The sequence below is a fragment of the Saccostrea echinata genome, unplaced genomic scaffold (assembly GCF_033153115.1).
Source record: "Saccostrea echinata isolate AGI-Se365-2 ecotype Australia unplaced genomic scaffold, CSIRO_AGI_Sech_v1 ptg000001l, whole genome shotgun sequence".
NCBI lineage: Eukaryota > Metazoa > Mollusca > Bivalvia > Ostreida > Ostreidae > Saccostrea > Saccostrea echinata.
Genome location: NW_026889750.1, coordinates 35879875 through 35906386, shown reverse-complemented (window position 1 = coordinate 35906386; position 26512 = coordinate 35879875). Strand labels below are relative to the sequence as shown.

The window sequence follows — 26512 nt, the reverse complement described above, 5'->3', positions numbered from 1 at the left end:
CATTCAATCCGTCGTTTGTTGTTCAATTCTATTAAATGTTGATGAACTGCTTTAAGGACATGTGTGAGGGCCTTTCAAAATTACGCAGGCTAGCTGCACAGAAAAAAATATTTGACCTTATAATCAAGCAAAAGTCACACATAATATAGAAGAATCTTTACTTATATGGTCATCAAAATAAGTTTATACATATAAAATTCCAGGCTTGTAAAAAAGGTCACATTTAACGACGATGTCACTATTTTTTTATTAAATATAACCTAAGTCATTGTAAATTGATATTAATTTTTGGTGATTTAACAGGACATATCAAGAAGTCACAAATCGTAAATTCTTGGACGTCTAGGGCATTATAAGGAATGCAAGCTTTCATTTTCTAAACATTTTCGCTCAGTTTTTGACGTCTGTAAGAGAAAATAATAGTAAATTTTGAAAAGCCCTCGTATTATTAAGTTTTCAAACTGACGACTAAGGCTAGAAATGGGGAATAGGTAATGTCTACCCCAATAAATTTACTTATACCCTATGTCCCATTTCATATATCAATATAAAGTAGAGACTTAGTGCTTTCATTTCCTATTTAAAAAGTTTTCCTTTGAGAAAAAAGGCGTTTGAAAACAGGCTTTGTGAAGTTGCATTGTTCTTGCATTTTGCAGAAAACAGGTGTATTTGAGTAACTTCAGCAAAGCATAAATAAATGAACACAACTCTTGATCCAAAAAATAAAATATGCTCTATAAACTTCAGACAGTTCTATAAAAATATTCCTGCACACTTTGGATCAGAGGCTGTGTTGTGTTCAATTAATTGAAAAACAGCTTTAAATTCTGACCATTTTTGAAGGAATTTTCAGAATCTGGGTATTATGACGCAATTCATGACGTCATAATGCATGTTCTAGTGCGAAAAGTACGTCATTTCAAAGGAAATACAATCATCAAGGGTCCAAGTGATGTTTGATGCATTGTCAAATAAAATTGAGCAGTTTTGATTTTTCAGAAATTCACAGGATCAAGGAAGCCTTAAGTGAACCTCGCTTATATTTTTTTTAGATGTTCAAATGGTGTCGTGTTTTAAGCAAGTGCTTTCGCTTTTCAAATTTTCAATTGAACCTTGTTAGTCAGTATTCTGCTGTTTGGCCCGCTGGCATAACAGCAATGAATAAATCATGTTTTGGTTACTGTTAAACAAATACAACCCTGCTTTGCGTTGTACGAAGATCCTAGCAGTAATGATCAGTGTTGTAGCAATCAAGTAAGTCTATATCTGTTGTTCCTTGCTTTAAAGATGGAGACACACTGCGAACTTTAGAAAACTTCTTCTTTGTCATTCCTGATGTAGATTGTGATTGACTTTCCTTTCTTACCATTCCCAGAAGCCAATATGTGAACATCTGACCTTTTCCCTAAATAAAGAAAGAAACGTCACTTGGATAACCATAGAGCATTCTATCTGAACTCTTTGTATAAAAAAAAGAAAGTACAAATTTAAGAAAATCTAACCAATAAAACCAAAGAATGATTTTCACATTTTGACATTAATGTTTAAAACGTCTAAAGAATCTTAGAAAAGCGCCATGGCAAAAGCTTACATTTAGTAGAAGGTATAGTTATAACAAATTTAAAACAATTCCGAAAACAGACAAAAAAAAAGCCCGAAATGAAAGAAGAGGCCCAGGACGCACGTTTCTTTTGCTGTTCTTTGAATAGACATGAATTTTAGTAGATTTTTTCTTTGTTTTTACTTTTATAAAAAAAATTGCCTCTATACGGTGGCACCACCTTAGCTCCAAAGGATCATGACTTATCAAAATTTGAATCAACATAACATGTGGATGCTTCATATATACAGGAAGAGCGTGGCCTTGTTCCGGAAATATTTTAATTGTTTTCTTCCAAATTACGTTTATTACGTAAAAAAAATCGTTCCCGATTTCGGCCCCATCCTAACCTAAAGATGCATAATTTTAAAAACAATCAATATTTTGAAAAAAGAGATTTTCTACACATTTTGGGGTGTTTGCGTATCTTAAATATGTATAGCGGCTTTACTACTCTTGAAAAGATTTTTGTGTAAATTCCGTATTATCAGTTTTCAAACTTTGTTCTCTCCTGCACCTGAGGCCATGATTTGAACAAACTTGAATCTGAATCTAAATGCTTGCATATTCAGATGACTAATATGAATATTGCTCATCTTGAAAAAAAAAGAAATTCGATTTAAAAAAAAATAAATTAAAAATTAAAACGTCTTTGCAGAGGAGATTTCAACACCTCTAGCAAGAGAGGCGTTTAAGTAATTTAAGATAGTTTGTGTCTAGTCCGGCTAATTTCTATGGAAACTCGTGGTACTTATGAATTGTATTTGGACGTTGTTTTAAAAAATAAATAAGGTTAAAGATGACCAATGTCAAGGTATACAAATTTATGACTTCCATTTTTATTAATCGAGAAGCAGTTGTGTATGATGTCAAAAAAAGCCTGGTCTTTAATTTACCGTGGGGAATGGTTGTATAAAATGTTGCAAATAAAGTCGCACGTTTTGATGCTATTGAGTTTTGCTAAATTTGGTTTCTTTAAATTTTCCAAAAGTTCCTTGGAGTTTAAAAGTACCCACATCTCAGTAATACCATTTATCGAATTTATTGTTCTTATGAATTTGTTTCCTTCTGTGGTGATAATATTTTCGTGTGTTGTAAAGAGAAGTAGGATATTAACTACAACCCACTATGTATCTTTGTAAGGATATATAGATGTTTAGGAATCCATCATAAGTATTGTAATTCAAATTCAATTTGGTTGATGAAGACTATTTACTTATGTAGACATACATGTGGAGTATATCAAAGAGACTTGTTAATAATAATGCATTAGCGAGCAAGCCATTATGAAAAAATCTTTAAATATACAAGGTACATAAAAATGATATACCTATTGATAATTGCAGAACTCTTTATACCTTGATATCTATGAATCCCCTTTCAGCAATATTATACCCTCCTAAGTCAGCCAAAGCACTCCTTGTCATGCCAGTAATATGTATTTTTCCGCCTTGAAAAAATATAACATCCTCTTTGGCAAGTTTGTACATTAACGTATGTCTTCATCAAACTTTATCAAAACTATTATAGATTTCTAAGACATAGCCTCTAAGAGTGGTATTTGCCATGAATTCAAATAATAATAATTGACTCCAGTATTTAAAGAAAAAACTTTTTTTCAAAGTAATGAGAAGATTGAAGAGTTAGAACCGCTTTAACACCTTCTCCGTATGTTTCCATCCTGGATGCAGTGTTGACCGTGTCTCCAAATAGACAGTATCTAGGCATTGTGTGTCCAACTACACCTGAAAGGTATTACAGTCGAGTATCGTTAATCCGGAAATTTGTGATCCCGATCAAATTGTCCGGATTAGTGAAGCGTACTGATTACTAAAAAACATAATCATGGTATATTTGAATATAAATTGGCCTCTATAATTTCCATCAATAACAAGCTTTAGCAAAAAAAAAAAGGTCTCGGATCCGGAATTTTGAAAGGCTGTCGACACTTTACATAATCATATATTTTTACTAGACACCATGTTTTGAACAAAGAATTACATATAGATAGGATCTCCCATGGTGTGTGGTTGGATATGAATTTTTTATCCAACGCCTTGTGTGTTTTGGCGAGGTGATAGAAACACAAAACGAGTTGGATAAAAAATCATAACTGACCATAAACCTTGGGAGATTCTTTTTATCACATTTTTGCACATGGCCACCATATGTTTTACTCTTATAAGCCATTGTTACGTCACGACTGTGAATATGAAAACTATATTCTATGACCTATATCCACTGTATAAAGGAGTAAATATGTGATAAACTGTTTTACAGATTCATTAATATAAAATTGGTCACCATTGCTTCGTCTTACCAAAGAGTTCATGATGAAAGTTTTAATTACAATGACATTGCCTTTCCATATCGGAAAAGATCATTTATGATCATGTCCAGCTTGTCTGATATGAGTAGCCATATCCTTATTGATTATTGGTCTACAAGAATGGTCGGTGTATTGTTACAAATTGTCTAGTTACAGGCGGAGCCATATGAGTTTCAATTTCCGGATCTCTCAGCATGTAGTGTTTAATTAGTACAAGAAGTTGACTGCTGTTAGTATCGTATAAGGATGAAGGTGCACTAAAACATTTACAAACCAGATTCACAATCTTTATAAAATGAAAGAATGTAAATACATTTATAAACGTCTACTGAATATTATTTCACATTAATAATTACCTGGTTGTAAATTATACTCTTAATTGTGTTACGCTTTGCACCTTTTTGATGGAGAATAACTTCTAACTACTAATAATATACACAGTTATAATCATTATAGAAGATAGATCACAGAATTATATATATTTGATGAAATGAGAAAGACCTGCACACACTGGCCCTGTATGTAGTCCAATTCGAACCATGACTTTTTGTTCAGGAATAGCCCTCATTCTGTAGAACTGGAGGCTTGTCAATATTGACAAGGACATACTGGCTATCTCCCCGCTATGTCTGCTGCCATTATCTTTTGGCAAACCGCTTACAACCATGTAGGCGTCACCGATTGTTTCTACCTGCATTGAAAATTTGATTTAAGTTAATAAAAAGAAGTTGCATGAAATTGACAATAATCTTGAATTAGTATGTTTTATGAAAACTAATCAAAGAAATGATTATTCCTCAGAAGAAATGAGGTAAAAATCACAGGATGTTTTGATATCACAGAAAAAGGTTTAATACCTTATAAACGTCATATCTGGAAATAACGTCATCAAATAATGTGTAAACATCATTGAGGAAGTCAACAACGTCCAGAGGAGACAGTTTAGCTGCAATTGTGGTAAACCCCACAATATCAGAAAAGAATATGGTAACAGCCTCAAACGCTTCTGGGAGAACCACTTCTCCTCTCTTCAATTTATCAGCAACTAATCTTTAATGAAATAATACATCTAATAGATTTTAACTCTTCGATCGATCGAGAGAGAGAGAGAGAGACTTCAACATCAAACAAATCTCGTTGAAATACTAGATTACACTGATTTCACTGATCTGAGTATTGTATTGGCTTCAACTCCATGATAGGAAGTCTTACTTGGGCAACATTTGATAGAGAAGACGATCTGTCTTCGTTTTTTCATCATTTAGTGCGACCGTTCTTTCCTCCACCAGATCTTCAAGGTTATTTGCGTATTTCTCCAGCATGTTAATCATGGAATCAATTATACTCACGCTCCTGTGTAATTACAATATACAGAGTATCACAATCATTAGTAATGGTTCTCCGGCAATTACCAAAGTATTTATATTCAAGACCTTCATTAATGTGTGTTCGTGAACAAAGGTAGTGATTTGAAAGAATACAGATTGATGGTACCATTTCTATAACTTCAAGGAAAATTGCTTAGATAATATCATTACTATAATTGAATCTCCATTAATCATAGCATTGGTATTCTGGTATTAATCCAGTGTATTTATCTGTATATGTTTACCGAAATAAATATCCTTGTATGTTACAAAATTAAATACCTTTATTTTCCATATCGCTTTTTTTTGTGTTGTATTTTTTTTTTTTGGGGGGGGGGGGCTTTGTTTTGTTATTTTGACTTAAGTTCTTTCGAGAATATTTCAGTCATGTTGATAGAAAAAAATTAAACCTGTACTCGACAGTTATTGCTGTTGAGGAGTGAGGGTACTACAGCGACACGGGGCCTCTATTTACAATATCTCATCCGAATGACCAGTGTTGGAATTCGAACTTCCAACATAAGGATCGGCACATATATCTGGAATACATAATTTACACTGTTTCTACTTTTCCCTAGTTTTGAATCGATAAATTAGAATTTTATTTAGTAATTTTATAACTTTTAGGATTCTTTTTGTTGTTAAAATAAGTTCTTCCTATCAAAAAAAAGCTTTAATATTAGAATGACTTTCTTAATCTTTATTCGTTTTTCAAAAAAAAAAAAAAAAAAAAAAAAAAAAAAATTAAAGGTTCTTGAGTCTCCCCCTTTTGATTTTAACAATCAAAGCTAGATTGTAGAAGAAAGCTTGCCTTTTGATCTTATGTAGAAATGCTGTTCCTATGAGTTAACTAGTTTGTTTGCTTTATGTTCCTTCGAAATTTTTCACTTATGGTGGGACGCCTTCAGTTGCCAGTGAAAGACTGCAAATCAAGTTTTGTATGCGGTACCAAAGGCCATTAAACATTAAAGGATATTTCACTGCCAGTAACTTCTGCGAAAAGGGGCCTAGGCTTTTATAATCGAAGGACCCGATGGAACAGTACAAGTAATTTACGGATCAACTCCTTACTTCGCGAATCTAAAACGAAACACTCTAACCACTGTTCTAAGTGGGCAATCATGTTTGTCTTGAGATGGAATTATTTAAAAATGATTCACCATTTTTTGATAAAATTTTATATTGAAGTCGTCTGGAGGCTACATTTTGACCACAGTTACCATAATAACACTAGGACGAAACTCTTTCTATTCGTCTATCAGCAGTAGTATTAAATTTTTTAGAATTAATTCAACCTCTTATCATAATCTCAAGCTCCCCTGGAGCAGCCGATAATCTGAAATATTATTTTAATGACCAGGATCGGCTGACGACAGAGTAACATTATTCAGGAATGCTCATTATAACATTTAGCATTAATTATTACTAATGATATACACAGATCACATCATTATATGATTCATTACTCGATTCCATCAAAAGACACCTAAGCTGTTAGGGAAAAAGTATATGGATTACTTACGCCTCAATGTTGTTTTCTCGAATGAAGTTAAGGATTCTATTGAAGTCAGGTCTTTGTCGATGGTCTTCATTCAAACACAATCTCATTAAATTCAACATCTGAGGTTTCACATTTTCAGACTTATTGAGATCAGGCGTGTAAATAACGCCATTACAAATATCCTGTATTATATCTGCAACGAAAATTACAATTATATTGAGTACCAAAAGCTGTGCATGCGTGCGTATGTGTATAAAGTGCGAAGTAGGACAATGAAAGTTAGAACCTAATAAATACCGAAATAGCTATTTTCAAGATTAATTAATGCTAAATAAAATTTTTGATAAATTCCACATGTAAAAGAAATGCCTGGCAGCAAAATAATGAAACATGTCAAGGGGAATGAGTTCCATCAATGATATTTGAAGAATTTACGAGTAAAAAGATTATTTTTTCTGTTCATCTCTTCAGAAATATAAACCACTGCTCTATTATATGTCATTGTCGTTAAAGGTTATGATTATGTTTTCTAGATCAATGAAGCAATAGCTTTCAGGCCTTTCAGAAAGTTTTTACCTGGTCATGACAACAGTTCCCTAATTTTTTTTTCAATCCAATGAAAGATCTGGATTTAATTTTGAGAAATTTACTACATGGACATTGCACTGAGAATGAAGGGGGGGGGGGGTAGTTTGAAAGTAAATAAAGGTAACTTGAAATAAACTTATATTAGAAAAAGATTAAGAAGACTTGATGGTTCCTACTGAACTGAAAATCATAGAAGTTCAAAGGTCGTGAAATTTTTAGAAGTTTAGGCCCTAACGAAGAAAGTTTATCAACTACAGATTAATTCCTCAAATTGTCTCGCATCGCTGTTGGCATCTGATTCTAACAATATTGGGGTCCTGAGTCCACTCGTGGCCATGGGACCCCTGACAAACTTCATTCAATTTTTTTCCGGGCAGCCTTTTCTCAATAAGAAGTACCAATCAACTTTGGGTTTCCATAAATTAACACAAAAAATAAACAGTAAGTAAGCAGTTGACACCTCAATGCACCAGCTTCTCGGGCCTTTCCGGCAAGTAGAAAAAACCTCGATTGCGTTACGTAGGTCCATTACAACCCTCTTTTCATAAACATTTAAATAAATGTAGGGTCTGGAGCTTGCCTTCATTGAATGTAAAGGTACTATCTTAATATACCACAGAAGGGAAAATAAATTCTGTCTATCCAATACTTTATTAAATAGGAAAAGATTCCACTTTGGATAAAATTTTAACATCAAGTGATGTAAATACATTCGAGATATTTTTCCAAGCTTCTCGGAAAGACCCCATAAGATGTCATCCTCAATGCATGTGTTAATAGGTGTTTGTTACCAAAAGTGTTAAAGTCTTAAAGGGGCTGGGATACAGATCTAAAGCTCATACAGTACCAATTTTGATGCACCAGATGCGCATTTCGACAAATTATGTCTCTTCAGTGATGCTCATGAGGAAACGTTGGAAATCCGAAATATTAAATAAAAGAAACTTTATAGAGCAAAACAAAAAGGAATGCCAAAGACTGTAGCCAAATACGTCGAAGGATCAGAGCTTTGTATGAGGGAGATAATCCTTAATCTAAAGCTCATATTTTCTAACATTTTCTAAATAATATCATAATTTACATGTTGCTAGAGCATTTCTCACCGAAATATATTAAAATCGAGTTAAGAAAATTTTTATCTGGAAATTATTAAAAGTAAGATTTTCGGGACGTGTTTGATTGATACATATCCTTGCACTTTAACAAAGTAAACTTTATCCATAATACATGCGTGTACATAGGAAAAGTAGAATTTTTGTTGTGTATTAATGAAAAATATGTAAACCATAATCCAGAAAGTTCAGAGTAGAAATGATAGAAAGCAAAACCAACTCGCTAGTATTGTCAGTCCGTGCTTAGTGATGTTTGCAAACTTGACCAATTGAATACACCCGGTAACACGTAAAAACTAACAATAACAGATACAATAACAATAACAAATACCTGTTAACAAAGTGAAACACAGATGTTTGAAATGATGTAAGGAAGAATGTTGTTGTCATTGAATTCTTAGAATATTCATGGAAGTTCAAATCATTAAACTAAAAAGACGAACTCACCTTATCAAGATATTAGTGCTACCTGCCTGATTCTTACGTGGAATAGTACTTAATAATGTATTACCAATTCTAAAGTCTAGATTTTCTCAGTATAACGAAAACAAACGCTAATAGAGATACCTTTTTGTAGTTTGTACCTTTCAGCTGCAAAAGGCAACCGTCGATTGTAAAAGTAAGACTTCAACAGTTTACTGGACTATGTGCACACTTTTAAATTTCATATGTATTTACATGACATGGCTTTATTTCACTAGTGCAATTACATTGTTCTAAAACAGTTTTCATGTTATATACATTTTTCCCGAACCGCGATCGCAGTGATCAGATTTATATGTAGTAAATGTTGTGTGATTCAATGATGGATGAGAAATAGTTTGAAATACATTCTAGAATTTTGGGGTTTCTTGGTTTATTTATGGACATCTACCCCCACCCCCCAACACACACACACACCCTCACACACACACCCTCACACACACCCTCACACACACACAGAGAGAGAGAGAGAGAGAGAGAGAGAGAGAGAGAGAGAGAGAGAGTTTTATTCTACTGATCATAGAAATTTATTGAAATCCTCATAATGGATAAAATTAAGGAATCTTTAATTGGTATACATAATCCTGAATTACCTTTGTAAGTCTTGCCCGCTACAGGAAATGTTCCACACCTGTAGAATGTCTCATGTAGAATTATCCCGTAACTATATACATCCCCAGCGGGTGTTCCATTTCTTGGCATTATGTCATCGCATTGCAGAATTTCTGGGGAAGTCCACAATAAATCTTTAATGAAAAATATTATGTTCTTAGTATCATTTCCTTTATGAACTATTATGTGAACTTCATTTTTTTTTCAGATTTAAAGTATTCAAATGAATACTCTTTATTTAAGTTGAAAATGAAAGCATTATTATGACAAGTAATATTACTGAACTTAAGGTTCGTGCTTAAAAGAATCTTTAATAGAATTTGGACTTTACACCATTTTATGTGAAAAAACAAACAAAAAAAACAAACAAAAACAAACCTCCTTAATTAAATATCATTATCAAATACTCCATATATATGTATTCATATAATAGACTGAATCATATTGAATCAAATCGACATATTGAAGTTAAATATTCTATACATATATATTAACATGAAACAGACCCGCATTTGTGAATAGGATGGTATATTTTTATTATATACGAATGCAAACTGTCTTCATTTAGTGTTAAGATCTTTGTGCCATGCTTATGCATATATTCATAGTTGTTCATACCTCAGATGTTTATAGTCTATGACAAATATATGTAGATTATGCCACCCAATGATAATATCTGAGTCATCTTTTATTTGAATTTAATTATTACAAGTAATTAACAATACCCTTGAAATCTTCCATCCTTGTAAGGTTTTTCAGTCTCTTTTGGTTGAAGAAAGCTGAAACTCCATAATCTGTGACTCTCACAGTCCATCTGTTGTCAATGATACAGTTGGAACTTTTGAGACTGCCATGTGATTTCAGAATGGAAGAGTGGATGTACTTCATACCCTGAAAAAGAATCGTAATATCAGTATTATAATCTGAATATATCAAATGTTTACTACATGTACATCATGATAATTTTTGTATTTTCTATTTTAAAGTTACTAGACAAAATTGATAAAGCACGATCCTAGAAAATTAATATTTACCTTTTCAAAACTTGTTAAAGCCATACCTGATGTCTAAATATGTTTCCATAGTTAGAATTAAGATTTTTAAATTTCAGACTTATTAAAAAAACTGAGCTCACAATTTTTTAAGGACGAATAAATTTCCATTATCTTTATTGTGTTCTTCATGTTTGCATTTATAAAAACTCAGAAAAAACATGAGCGGATATGCTACATTTGGCCATAAAAAAGCATTGTGTCTTCAGGGTTTTCTTTGAAGGGGTTTAAAAAACAAAAGGCCCATGGGCAACAACATTCACCTGATTAACTAAGGCCCTTCAACAGCATATTTTTTGCCTATTTATTCTTAATAAATAATTTAATCATATATTGTGGCCCTACCTCAATCCCGGAGGTCATGATTACAATAAAACTCGAATCTACACTACCTGAGGAAGCTTCCTCATAAATACATGTATGTCTGATCATGACTCTTCTTGAGAGAAAAGATTTTTAAAGATTTTTCTTATATTTTTTTATGTAAAGCTTGATCACACATTGTGGCTCTACCCTATCCCTGGGAGTCTTAATTTGAACAAAGTGAATATTAACTACCTGAGGATGCTTCCATCTAATTATGACTAATCACGGCTTTGCTGTTTCTGTGAACTTTCTAAAGACTTTTCCTTTCTATTACCGTTATGTAATACTTTGATCGCCCATTGTGGCTCCACCCTACCCCCAGGGTTATGATGTGAACAAATTAAATTTACACTACCCGGTATATAACGAAGCTTTCAAAAAGCTTCATCTTTTCTGGCCGGTGGTTCTTGGGAGATTTTAAAATGAGTTCTATGTAAAACTTTGATCACCATAGTAGCCAAACCTTACCGCCAGGGGTTATGATTTTAACAAACTCTAATCTACAAGATTACACACAACCTGAAGAAGTTTCCATATAAATACGACTACTCATGGCTTTGCTGTTCTAGACAAGAAGATTTTTAAGATTTTTCTATATATTCTTATGTATTGGATTGCCAATTATGGCCCAGCCCTATCCCTGTGGCTCATGATTTGAACAAAATTGAATCTATAATAAAGATGCTTCCATATAATTTTGACTTGTCATGGCTTTACTGTTCTTAAGAAGAAATTTTTAAAAGATTTTTCCGATGAAGTCATGTTAAACTTTGAAAGCCCATCGTTGCCTCACCCTACATAGGAGACATGATTTGAACATATTTGAATGTACACGACCTGAGGATGCTTTGTATAATCGTGGATAATCATGGCTTTGCTGTTCTTGACAAGAACATCTAAAGATTTCTCTATATATTCTTATGTACAACTTTGATCTCCCATTGTGGCTCCACTTTATCCCCGAGGGACTTGATTCGAAGAAACTTAAATCTAAAATACCTGAGGATGCTACCATATAAATATGACTAATCATGGCATTGTTGTATTTGAGAGGAAGATTTTTAAAGTTTTTTTCCCTATATAAACCGTTGTAAAAAATTGATCACCTAGTGTGGCCCCACCCCTCTCTCAGGGATCATGATTTGAACAAATTTGAATGTACACTATGTGACGAAGCTTTCATATGTTTCATCTGTTGCCCAGTGGTTCAAAAGTAGATTTTAAAAAAAATGCTATGACATTTTCACAAATTCTTAATTAAATATTTCCACTAAAAGGAGGGCGTAGTCTTTTATTTTAACAAGCTTTAATTCCCTTTACCCAAGGATGCTTTTAGCACGTTTGGTAGAAATTGGCCCTGTGGTTCTTGAAAAGAGGTCATATATGGGAATGGTTTTTAGACAGACAGACAGACAGACAGACGCACGGACGGACGGACGCCGGACAAAATATGATCCGAAAAGTACACTTGAGTATTCAACTCAAGTGAGCTACAAAATAAAACAAAATAAATATTTTTGCTTCTTCTAGTTGAAAAAGCTGAAGTAGATTAAAAAATATGAATTCAATGTCTTCTTTACGTGAATAGTGGTGCATTAATTAGCAACTTTGTTAAGTGTATTTCTTATAAAATTATAACACTATGGTCATGTAAATGGTTTTCCTACTGTAAAACGATAGAGTAAAATACAGCAAATGCAATCTATAGTGTTGTTACAATAATACAAGAACTAAGAAGCTGGAATGCAAACAATTCACTTTATTTACCATTGCTATGTCTTTTAAGATGCAAATTTTGAAGGTCCATTCTAATTTGATGTCATCATTTTCCAAAACATCCTGTAAAATAATACATAAATTTGGTATCCAAGTAAACATTTATATAAAACAGTCAATCAAACTCACATACGTGTATAATTTTTCTATTGGTCTACCTAAGTAACAATATTAATAGACAGCATAGGAAAAACACCAAAGAAAAATGAATCATGTCCTTTTAAAAATACTTTTTAAATTATACATGTATGTAAGAAAAATCTCAGAAATAAATAAAAAATTCAGACAAACTGAAAGGCGGCAATAAGTGATCAGTCAATCATTATGTCACTAAATGGCAAGTCATTGTGTCACTAAATGGCAAGTCATTATGTCACTAAATGGCAAGTGCCTTTCAGTCATCATTTACATGTCAGTGACCATTCAGCAGATACACGTTATCTTCCAATGATCTCCACTTGAACCTTCTGTTGCCTTTCAGAGACCGTTCGCTAACTTTAGTGGTAAGTCAAAATCCCCTCAGTGGACCTTCAGTGATATATATGAGTTACCTGTAGTGACCATTATCTATTAGATTTAGTAACTTTTAAAAGCTTATCCATGATTCTAATTTGAGTAAGAATAATCAAAGAGAAATTAGGAACTGGTCATTTAACTGTCTGTTCATTATTTACACATATTTGAAGTGTTAGAATTATGAATTTTGATTTTATCTAAATGGTATATGTCTAAATCAATTGAATAATAACTGAGAATTTTGAGCTAACACTCCAGCTGATAAAAAAGTGGATCAATAAATCTTTTTATAAACTGTTGTTTTATTGCCTCAAAAATAGATGAAGAAAAGATCATTCCTACTGAAATAAGGTCGGCCGATTATAATATTTATAAGAATTTATCTGCATAGACATTTACTTTACCTCTTCAAATAAATCTTTTATGAATATTCTTACAAACCAATTTGAATATCTTAATTATAAACAGATGAACTAGTAAATCGTTTACAATTTCTATTTTCAATTCGAAATGATATCATTTCTTGGATATCTTATGTGGGGAATCCTTTTTGCTCATAAAGACCATTTTCCTGAAAAAAGGTGTGTAAGGATCAAGTCGTACTCGTTGTTATTTAAGAAATAAGATATCAATTTTTGAGTTTCAATGGGATATATTTACATTACACATGTATTTTGCTTATAAAATGTGTAGAAAGCTATGGCATTCAAAACACTATAACTCGGACAGGGGGTCAAAAGGTTAAAGTGTGCGTTTTATTCAAGACAAGGAGTTAAAAAATGTAAATATAAGCATTAAATCATTATTTTTTTGAAGGATATAGTCTCATAACTTCAACGGTGTGTGCAAACAAATTTTCATAACGCAGTAACGCGCGTTCCTCAATTTGTTTGCACACACCGTTGCAATTATGAGACTATATCTTTCAAAAAATAATGATTCAATGCTTCAATGACCTGAAGTTAATACGTGATCAAATCTAGTATAACGCCCTTCAGGCGTTATATGATTTCATTACGTGACCATACAAACTCTAACAAATGATATTTTATTTCTTATATTTATGTCGGCCCGAACGAAGTCTGGCGACACAGCTATTGTACGCATGAAAACGTTGTCCTGGGAATTTCTCGCAGATGGCTGGGGCATTGTTGTTGGAACTTTCCATAAAAGATGATGACCATCTGTATATATGTGGAAAAAATTTTCAGTTTCAACATGGCTACCGTTGCCATGGAAACATACGAAATGTGACGAAGTTTGTTAGGGAGTGTTCTTTCTGGTCCTTTGAACATTCATCATGAAACTTTATGGAAATGATGATCAGTAACTGTAGATATGCAATTCGCATTTAAAATTTTCAAATTGTCAATTGTTGCCATGGAAACAGAGGAAAAGTGAAAATTCTTTAACTTCGATTTTCTCAGTAACTGCGCAAGCAATCACTTTGAAACTTTAATGGATGATTCCTTGCATTGTGTCAAAGTGAATTCTATTTTCAAAAAAAACCCCTGGAATTTGTCGAACACAGTTACCAGAAACTAAAAGAAAACTAAACAGAAAAAAGTATTGTGCTCACATATGTTCTCAGAGGTCGCTTGGACAATCTTGATGAAACTTTACAGAAATTATAATTAGAATCTCTAAGTGTGCAGTCAACATTCAAATTTTTCTAAATTCCTACCGTTGTCATTGAAACGGACGAAAAGTGAAAATTCTTTAATTTCTATTTTTCTCAGTAACTACGAAAGCAGTCTTTTGGAAACTTTAAAGGTTTATTCCCTCTTCTGAATCAAATTGTTTTCAAAAAAAAAAAAAAAAAAAAATTGGAGCAGGTCCATCGCTTCGGAACGAAGTTCTTATTTTGGTTCACCTTACTTTTGTACTCGAGCGTTCTCGTAGATGGCTTTCAAAATCTTCATGAAACTTTACAGACATAACAATCACCAACCCTAGTTGTGCATGGGATAATTTATTTATTCTGAAGCCAGGTAGGGAACAAATGATTTAAGAAAAGTCGCGGTCACGTGACCATTGTATGCTATCAGAAGTTTCTTTTTATCAAAGTACTGAAAGGACTGGTACGAGTTGATGGTTTTCCACGCTTTGCTAATGGGTATTGCTTTAGTGATGAAAAAATGAAGTGTCTATTTAGAAACAGAAATTTAAATTTCCATTTATTTCTGATGTCAATTTCATGACATGATGCAATGTATTTTAAAATCCCATTAACAGATATTACTTTATGAAATTATAAGAAAACGATATTTCTTTCTTTTTACAGTATAATAATACAAGTTATACATTTATTGAGCATTGCTGCCTTATTTTAAGAAATGAAATAAACTTGCACAACTATCATAAAATATATTAAAACCACAGTTTTTGACATTCCTGTATGCAGCAAGTATGTTTTTGATAATAGTCGTTTTTCTCTGATAATTTTTGTTCTTGAGTAATGCTTTATTTTCACATGCAGTTTTCAAATAAAATTCTGTTAACTAATTAATGTAAAGTCAAAAAAGTTATTGTACATTTTTACCCCCCCCCCCCTTCCTTACACACACCCGCGCGCGCCTCACTCAGAATAACAACAACATAAAATATTTCTCTTAACCCGAATTCAACCTCTGATCGACTTTAAATCTACTAAAGACTCAAATAAATTTTCATGAAAATGTTCTTGCCTCAATTAGTTAATCGAATTTCTGTACTGATGAACGGAGATATAAAATTTACTCTTGGTAAATCAAGTTTCCCTAATATATGAGTTTATATTCTGCTGCCGTGATGCTTTTTCTGTTGCGTGTGTGTAAATCATCTTATTTTTACGATTACTTCATCTTTATATAAACCACTTGTATTAGTTAAATTATTTCCGGTATCAGTAGTGTCTAAAAACTAGCGATATTATTTCTTCAATACAATCCAATTCTCCGGATATGTTAGTGTTAGTTACATGTATAAACATCTGTGTTCTGATGTATTTCATGTTCATCAATCAGAAATAAAACAAAAGAGAGGTTTTTGAGGAAATCAAAATTTTTATTAATCACCAATCCTGACTGTCAAAACTATTATCCCCGCACAACAAATCCTCCACAATCCAAGAGTCGGTAGTTCAATCCCAGCAACTGGACCATATGTTTTTAAAAGGTTCTTTAAAAACAACAACAAAAGAAAAATACACTTTTAGGCCATTTCTAATAAAGCCAGTTGGGGGCGACATACGCTATTGCTTGCAATAGCAGACTTTCTAGTTATATTTTCATTTGTGTTACAAAAGACTATATTTACATTCCCCATGTAAAGTGTAACGAGAGCTACGGCATTCAAAACACTATAACACGGGCAAGGGGTCAAAAGGTTAAAGTATGCTTTTTATTTTGAAATTTTCATAACGCGGTAACGCGCTCAATTTGTTTGCAAACATCGTTGCAGTTATGAGACTATATCTTTCAAAAAAAAAAAAAATGATTCAATGCTTTATTGCTATTGAAATGCAACGTAACATACATGTACGACGTCATGTGAAGTCACAGTCTAGACTTCCAAATGTCTCGTGCGGTTTGTTTTCCATACGCAAGAAAGTGTTATCACGTGACAACTTCATGTCATTGAAAAATATATACATTTGTGGTATCTCTCTATTATATAAACTTGCAGAGAGCAAATATCTTCATACCTGTATAAAGTCTTTTTAGAGGTCATAGGTCATTACGTGACCTAATCACACGGTGCAATAATATCTACATAAAAAGACTTGCTCTACTTAGCAATTAGCATGCTTTTCATGACTGTATAAGCTGTTGCCATTGTCTCTGTGTCTACATCAAAATAAATATGTCTTACTGAAATAGTAGATACAATGTTTTTTGGTCAAATTTTATAAAGTAAAGCTTGTTTTGAAGTTAACTGGCTCGGACCAGTGTCTCCATCCATACCGAAATTGCTCCAACTTTTTATTATCAAACATTTGTTTCTTGTGCCTTTTCAATATCGAACATCGATTCTTACTCAAACAAAAATTCCATAACAACAATATGCTCACTATAATTATCACAACTAGCCTTTTACAGAATATTCCCTTCAAAACAGAATCCTTTGCCAGATGAATTCGAAGCGTAAACGCTTTTCAAGCCGGTTTACATATTACGTAATTTTGTCATAATCTACGACGGACAGTTAGTGCAATATTTATATTCGATTGTCTAGATCAAATACCTTCGGCCTTCACAGGATTTGATCACGTGACCGACCCACTTCATTTTCTAGTGAAGGTTTTAAACTTGTTATTTATTTCTTAATTGAATGTCTATTTAATTTGAATTGTCATATAAGAAAGAAATTGGCAAATGCAAATAAAAAGTTTTGTTTTCAATGAAACAATTCAAGTCTTATTTTAAATAATATTTAGGTGTGAACGGCTTGGAATAGCTGATGTCATTTTCCGATGTCGCTACTATCGATTTTTAAACGGATAGAGGAAATATCAAGAAGAAATGAGTCTCTGAAAAGTCCATTCGAAAGCACAGGCACTTGGGGGCTGGATACATCCCCCTTTCCATTTTTTTTCCTTTTTACTCTGGGGTTGATACACCTTTTCCCCAATTTTGTATATATACAGTACTTGATATCGATAATGTAACCCTTTAGTCTCAATAAGCTGTTTTTAAAATATATCGTTTTCGACTGACACATAAAAAGAGAGTATTACATATCAGTCGAAAACGATATATTTGAAAACAGCTTATTGACTAAAGGGTTAAATTATCGATATCAGGGGGAAAATGGAAAGGGGGATATCTATATCTAAACATTATCTCAAGCAAGTGGCAGTATCGTAAAATATAAACAAAGAGTGGGAAAAGGAGTACGTCTACACGAATATTTGGATAGCCTCAGCTCTAACATGATATAAGCTGAAAAGTTGAAGATAATGAACAGTGATTGATCTAAAAATATCTACATACAATACAAATCGGACCCCAAAAATTCCAGAGGTGGGATCAGGGGCCTTGGAGAAATAAGCATCCCCTGTCGACCGGTCACACCCGCCATTATTCCTATGTATTTAAACTATTTATCAGGTGGACGTAAACGTTCGTAGTCAAAATTATTATAAAAACGAAGGCTTAACAATTGGTATGAAACACGGCAGCCTATGATAGGTTATATTTGTTTACAAGGTCATTGTAACGACCGTAGAATTACGATATGCTGACTTTATATGAGGTTGTTGAAATCCCTGTTACATCAACTTATCTGTCAGTAGCCTGTCTCGGTTTAAAAAATGATTGTAATCAGAGTATCGTGCTCTAAAGTATCGAATAAGTTGGGATATGTAAACACCATAGACAGGTGATAGCGGAATATTACTACAAAGATAAGGAAAATTGACGATGGAAAAGCCGAAGTCATCCCGTATGTCATACAATTAAGTTGTCAGTTGGTCTTTATCGTCTATCGTCAGTAAAACATCCACTCTCTGATGTCTTTTATTTCATGTTCACTTGGATATATCGAGTCGACATGTGAATGGAAGAAACTATTGTTAATTGTCAAATTTGTCGACACAGCATAACAAAAAAAAAAAAAAAAATAAGAATAATGATAAAATAAAATAATAATAAATTCAGGGTTTGTAAAATACACTCAAATTGTATGCGAGTGTATTCAATATAAAAACAGCTGGGTGGTATGCTACCAAGCGATAAATTATTATACAAAAGAATTATAAAGCATGACCCTGAAGGCAAACAATCTTAAAAGGGAAACAAACGGATAAAAAGGGTTTCATTTTACCTAATAAAGAAAAATCTAGGAAATTATGTACTATCGATTCTGATATGAGGCTTTCCATTCGATACGCATGGGTGAGGCCTTAGTAGTTTTCTTATGCAAAGCTCAGTGACACTGATTTCAATTATACACACATATATATTACATGTCTAGTCTTTTAAGGATTCTTTTTATTGTGATAGCCATAATTATAAAACCCAGTCTTCCTCGCAGAAAACAATATAGAGCGATCAAAGAAATTTAATTAACATCTTCCAGGGTGAAAGACATATTTATGACCATGTAGAAAGCGTAGACTGATGTAATTCATTCCTTCCTTTATATTCGTTGCTTATAATTGATTTAAACAAAAGAATAACTGATTTTTAAAAAAAAAAAAAATAAAGTATGTCAAACATCCTCATAGGAATAATTAGGTCACTATTTAATCATTTATTTTGTGTATTTTTCGTACATAACATTTATTTAACAAATCTTTCTTTATGATATAATAGGGCAACATAAATATAATATAAACATGTAATGGTGTGTGAAACAAAATCCCTCTTAAACTTGAAGGTTCAACTCAGGTACAACTCAGTAACTTAAAATATATATATGTATATGATCCTACTTATGTAAACTGTGATATTAACCTGTAGACTGCCTTTAGTAAATTGTGAAATTAACCTGTAGACTGCCTTTAGTAAATTGTGATATTAACCTGTAGACACCCTTTAGTAAATTGTGATATTAACCTGTAGACTGCCTTTAGTACCATACAGAAACAAGCAGCAGATATTCGGGGAATCAATACAAGCTCCAAGGAAAGGGTTCACATTAGGATGGATAAAATCACGCATCTGAAATAATCAAAACAAAGTTGATCTATGATAAGAATATTCTTGGTTGCAAATACAAGGATTTCATCTCTTATTTGACATCCATGTAAGTTGTAAGTCTGATGTAGACTCCCGATATAGTCCTAGAGGTTAAACACCTACCTCTCTGAGTTCCACCAGATCTGTGCGGGAAAGATGGACCGTCAGAAGAGGACTTTTCTTAAGCGCCACTATCTGACCATTATATTCTGCGGTAAGTGTAAAATTAGGATTATCTGTCCCGTTGCTGCTGCTTCCTGATTCTCCAAAAGATGTCGCACTTTTACTTAGCTGGAAAGTAAGATTGATTAAGCAGCTTCTCTGCCTGACTATGAAGTACATGATCTACATATACTGTAAATCACTTTTTATTCGCGAGTACGTTATTTTCGCGTAATTATGTGAGATAGATTACTTGTGAAAATATCATTCTCGCGTATATTAGTATTCCTAAATATTATATAGAGCAATGACCACAATTCTGGAAAATCTTTTCTCGCTTATAAGAATAAATGTTTATCTCGCAAAAATAAGGTGTCGTGATCTACAGTATCTAAATCAATTGCAGCTTGATGATTCTTTTAAAAAACGCCTCCTAGAAACAAAGCAAATTGCGTTTTTGTTGAAATATAGGAGAAAAAGAAAAATGCGATGGGACCATGGTCACTTCTATGTAAAAATAAACATAACTGATACTCAACATGCTCCATTATTTCTTATAATTTACGATGCGATACCAAAAAATGAAAAATAAGCATGAGAATTCTTAGTCTTGAAAAGTAAAGTTTTCAAATTGGTGTAAGGCAGAAAATAATGAAAATTCCCTCAATACACTAGGTACTTTGCATTTTCTCTGTCAATATTTTGTGAAGATATTATTTGTAATCACTCAAAATTAAAAGGTGAAAAGTATCCAACATTCACTCAAACCAGTTTTCGATTCAGTAAAATTCAGACATTTTATGCGTTCAGTTACTTGCCAATTAATGAACGTTTCTTGTTATATTTTGCAACTTACATAGGTATAGATGATGATAATCTTAAACAATGGGCTATCAATTTTTCTTTTATATGAAGGCAGGTGAAATATGTTATTTAGAGATAAATACTTACATGTAATGGTAGTAATGAGAGAAAAGATAAGGAAAAGGAGTAAAATACAGTGTATAACAAAATGAAAAGTCTTATCTGCTTCTTAGTAGTGCTTCTAATAAATTATTAAGCTTTTCTTTAAAAGAGTTACACATGGATGATGAGAAAAAATTCCAACGGGTTTTGCATGTACAGTGTATATAAACTTTCAAAACTATTCTATGGTATATTCGAGCAACTAATCGTTCATAAGTGAAAGTATGCTAAAGTTTACTAAGGAACCATTTAATAACTCATTCAACCATAGAAAATTTAAAGTTCTTTTTATCTTACCTGACTTCCTATTCCTCGTTTACTAATTTTCATCCCGATTTCAGTAAATTGGACTTTCCATGTCATCTTCAGAATCTGCAGTTCATACTGTTTCTTCCTGTTAAGAGAGACCAAAAGAAGACGTTCATGTCGTACAAAATTATTTTTAATGGCAACAAAGAAATCAATTCCATTTTATTTAGATAAGATGAAGTAAAGGCTAACCGCAGAGCTTGCCAAAACTAAATATTCAAGGCGATTTCCTGGTAAATATAATGTACTGGCCTGATATATGACTGAATATGCTTGTACTGGCCTTGTACATATACATATGCAGACCTGGTGTACTGGCCTTATATATATATATATATATATATATATATATATATATATATATATATATATATATATATATATATATATATATATATATATATAGGGATGTCAACGAGTACCCGGTTAACCGGGTACTCGCTCGAACGTCCGAGTATCAAATACTAAGTACTCGGTTTCTCGGATGTACATTTTTTCATATTTCAAAGTGCATATATTTATTAAAAACTTACCAAAAATGTGATTTAAATACGCATTGTCCATGTCTATACAGTAATTACCGTCACCTTCATCAGTTAATACCCGTAATCGCCTGTGGCTGTGTTCGTGTATATACAGTAATTAATCACTGGACACTGTACACAGCCGTTCTCACCTCTTGTGACCCTAAATTTTGAGATGGCTTTCATTATTTGTTTTCAATGAACATCGTTTAATTATGATCTATTAATTATTCTATGATTATTCAATTAGCATACGGAAACGAAATCGGACATACATAGAAATACCGCTACCAATTCACCAAGCTGTTCAAAAGTGAATAAACATTTATAATTAACCGAAGATTAAAAAAATGTTAAAAGCGTATAGGGTGGAAACAACCATATATTAAAGGAATCACTTTTTATCTGCTGTGCATACCAGGGCATCAACGGCAGTTGGAAACGGGAAATAATTTATGCATATCTGGTGGAGTTGTAAATATCGAGAAATTAACATGCTTAACTTTCAGAGTTATCACAAAGAAAACATTTGCAAACGTAAATAATATTCGACTCGCGATCACGACGGAGTCCATTCCCACTGTTCCCAAAGATATTCTCTCTCGTTAGTCTATAACTAATCATTACAAAGTTGCGTCCTTCTCTTCCGTTGACCAAATAGTCTTCATAAATAAGAACTGTAACGCATTTGTAATTATTGGTGTATTATTTGATCATGTCTTTTGTGTTTGTTTGATAAATAAATTAAGTACCAAAAAAAAATCGTTTTCGTTGGGCTCGATGTTTATGTACAAACTGTACATGCATTATAGCATGTTATAAACGAAAGAAAACATCGATGTGGTAAACAGGTCTCAAACTTTTACATGTATAGACACTTTTTCCGAGTACCCGGGTACTCGATCGGAAAATCGTCCGAGTAACCGATTATCAAATATTGACCGATTTGACATCCCTTATATATATATATATATATATATATATATATATATATATATATATATATATATATATATATAAAATATATATATATATATATATATATATATATATATATATATATATATATATATATATATATATATATATATATATATATAGTCATTGTTCAATTCTCTGAAAAGATCGTGCTTTCTACCTACAATGTATTTGGACGCAATGTCTATCATCTGAAGTTTAATGACATGTGAATGTTCTTTCATAAACTTTAATTTATAGGTGAGTGAGGTTCTACGTCGTCAATTAATGGTATCAAAATTGATATATGTAATTACATGGATGAAGTTTACCTGACAGTGAATATTGCAATCAGAGAGCTGATTATTATGAAGATAACAACAGAGGCAGCGATGACAATATCTATCGTTTGATCTACAATTAAATATCATTGCAAAGACTTTAGCAGAAAATAGTTTTCATTGACTGAAGTTTAATTTTTCGTTGCTTTTATTTTAAATTTTTTTGCAAATTTGAAAATTCAAAAGCTTTAAGAAATATTCTACTTCTCTTTAGACATCATATTGAAAACAAGTGAAGCGATCAAATTACCCGACACAGGAACAAACACCATGTGCATTAATGGCACTTGCTTGTACCATACTGTACATATTAGGGATGGCAAATAATAACATTTAATCTGCAAAATCATCAATGTATCTAACATCTCAGGCATTTTTAATTTTCTTATTCTTTCTTGTCTATCAAAATTGAAAAAAAAAATATTATGTGTAATATTCTGAACAAGCGTAAAAAAGAGTATAACTAATTTTCTTTTGTGTATGAATAGAGCTTACTTGGGAAAATATATTAAGAAAATCTGTATTTTGATATGATTAACCGATTAATCGGTCGGAACAATATGACTTTGTGATTAACCAACTTCCAATTCTATATTCGATTGTCATCCCTAGTATATACTGAAAAACTGTAAAGCTTAAAGGAATCAAAAAAGAAAACACATGCAAATGCCTTATTCAATATCATTCTGAGAAATGGCATAGCATTACCCTTCACATGGGGTGGACAAAATTCATTAGAGAATCCGCACACGGGGGAACTCAGAGGAGGCTTTCCGTCCGCAGTAAACCATAGTGGGTCCTCCCATAAGGACAGCATCTGATCAATAACACGCCCAGTAATGTATACATTTAGGGTTTAAATAAAATTCATATAAAACACAATATAGTGAGTATATACATACTCTTACTGAAATAATAGTATGCTTATATCAGTTGGATTATTATTTTATAGATGACGAATGATAGTAAACTGTACGTCTGAAGCTGTTTTGTAAGTTTCGACGATTGCAAATATTCTCTGATTATCGCCTTCGACTTTTAGATCCTCCAACCAAAATAAGGGTTGCTTGTCTCCATTACCATCGAAGTGAATATACCCACTTGTTCCTTAATTTAAATAAGAATCATAAGACACAACATTTCGTAAAAGTAAATGGTGAATAATATGGAAAATGAATGCTCAATAAATAAAGAAAATGCGGATTAGAATACCCCCTTTCACAGAAAATTAACATAAAAAAAAATTGTGTCCTTTAAATTTGAACTTTAATTCTTAAGTTGAGCGAATTCAGTCTCAATAGAAACTTGCAAAAAAGAGAATTAATGTTTCGATTTAAAATTGCCGTACCACTGTAAGTCAAGTTGTGAGTAAACTCAAACATGCCAATGCCATTTCGGTGGTCAAGTCCGTTATTATGACAATAGTCCCACCAGAGAACAGCAAGGTACATGGAGTCGTGTAAGGCAGCCGCTGCAGATGGTGGCTGAAAACAACAATTTTTTGTACGCAAACAATGTTCAATGATAGCAATCGTATTCAAATAATCATTAATAAAATTTATACATGTAAGTGAAAAACCATACAACAAGATTTTCATCGAGTGCTGTAGAGTCATTCCAAGGTGGCTCTGCCATACGCTGTGGAATCGTTCTCATTAATTCCAAATGTCGAGCTTTGCTACTCTCATCGAACCACCTCGCTGTACTGAACTATCAAGGGTATACAAAACATGGTTTTTAAATAAAAAAATCTACTGTAAACCAATTATTATTCGCATAATCTTTTATTCGCGATTCGTCAGTTTAAAATCAATCCGCGACTCGGAAAACATTCTCTACAAATACTAAGCACAATAAATGGTTCGCGGCGATTGCTATTCGCGAGTAAGTGTAGGACGCAAAAGTCGTGAATATTTCTCGCACGCGAATAAAAGTTGGTTTACAGTATTAAAGGGAGAGTGGTTAATTGTCGTATACTTTTAGTGCTATTTAATAAGATCTTGTATGAATTTGAATATACCGATTTAAGGTATGAAACATTTATGCTAATAAAATTCTCATTAAATCTTTCCGATTAACTGTTCAATATAATCATCTATCTTCAATCATTCTTTAGACATTCTTAGAAGATATACAGTTTGGTTTTATTATTAACAACCGTTCAACTTCGAATAAATGGAAACTCTACTCACATGGATTACATGTCGAAAAGCCTCTCTGGAAATGGCGTCATTGGAATCATTGTTGAACCACGTTCTGTATCGGTACAGCGCATCGTTGGCTGTAAAATTAGGATCTATGAAAACGTAGTCTCCATTTGTCATCCGGGAAGCATGGGCTTGTATCATTATTCTTCGGAAATTGTTGTCTCGGGCGCACATGAATACAACTAGTAATTAAGAGGTAATTAAAGTTTTATTTTTAATTTATGTGTTCCTGTTTAATCAAAGATTCCAAAATAAATTCAGCGATATATGATAAATAGTTTAATATACTTTGTAGAAAGGATAAAGAAATAATCATACTTCTTGCAGATTTCTTTATGTCAAAGAGATAACTATTGATATCGGTCGTCGAAAGGCTCTCTGTGAAACGCTGGTAAAAGGCAATGGTTATCTTATTTTCAGCGGCATTGGAAAGAAAAGCGTTCATCGCACTCAAACATAAACCTACAAAAATTTTAAAAAAATATATTTTTTTTAATAGACAAATTGAATATAGTAAGATTTTTGCAAAACTAAAACTTCACTGCTTTGATGTAATTTTAGTTCTTAAATTTAAATGCAATACACCCCGGTTTTAACAATGACACGAAATCAGTAATTTTTTTGCGCATTAAAATGGATAATTGGGGGCAGATTGGTAAAAATATTTATGGATTTTTTTTTTTTTTGAAAAAGGGGGGAGGGAAAAGAAGTGTTGGCACCCATCCCTCCCATTATTCCTCTGTACTACGACCATGAAAAATAAACAGGGTATTGAAAGAAAATCTTCAGTCATTTTTTTAATTTTCTAAAGAAATAAAATAATAGCCAGCTACTCACTGTAGGATGTTTCGATAAGAACCGCTGTTTTCCGCCAATTGAATTTTGTATACAAAGCTATGGTGGCCAATCCAACCTTATTGAATGTGGTGCGCAGGCGTACAAACGTTTTAAAAATATTCTTTTGGCTAAAGGTTGGATCTGTAGTGCCCCAGCTGATGTGAGGAATGTTATAATATGGCGTCACGTAAGCAGGTCCCATATTTCCTTCAAACACAAAACAACATTTAAACTTCCTTACTTTC

General features: G+C 32.6%; 1 protein-coding gene across 1 annotated transcript; it reads right to left on the bottom strand.

Moving 5' to 3' along the window:
* Positions 1-1094: 1094 nt before the first annotated feature.
* LOC133178798 (atrial natriuretic peptide receptor 1-like) lies at positions 1095-25875 on the bottom strand. The gene is made up of 20 exons (XM_061313494.1): positions 25749-25875; positions 25416-25612; positions 24808-24933; positions 24572-24707; positions 24200-24330; positions 23932-24040; positions 23215-23296; positions 21390-21486; positions 20088-20255; positions 19842-19946; positions 12778-12849; positions 10318-10483; positions 9574-9726; positions 6819-6990; positions 5142-5282; positions 4787-4979; positions 4431-4620; positions 3262-3345; positions 2959-3050; positions 1095-1405 (listed from the first exon to the last, which is right to left on the bottom strand). The coding sequence occupies exons 1-20, from the start codon at positions 25873-25875 to the stop codon at positions 1223-1225; spliced, it is 2724 nt and encodes a 907-aa protein (XP_061169478.1). The 3' UTR covers positions 1095-1222.
* Positions 25876-26512: the final 637 nt, after the last annotated feature.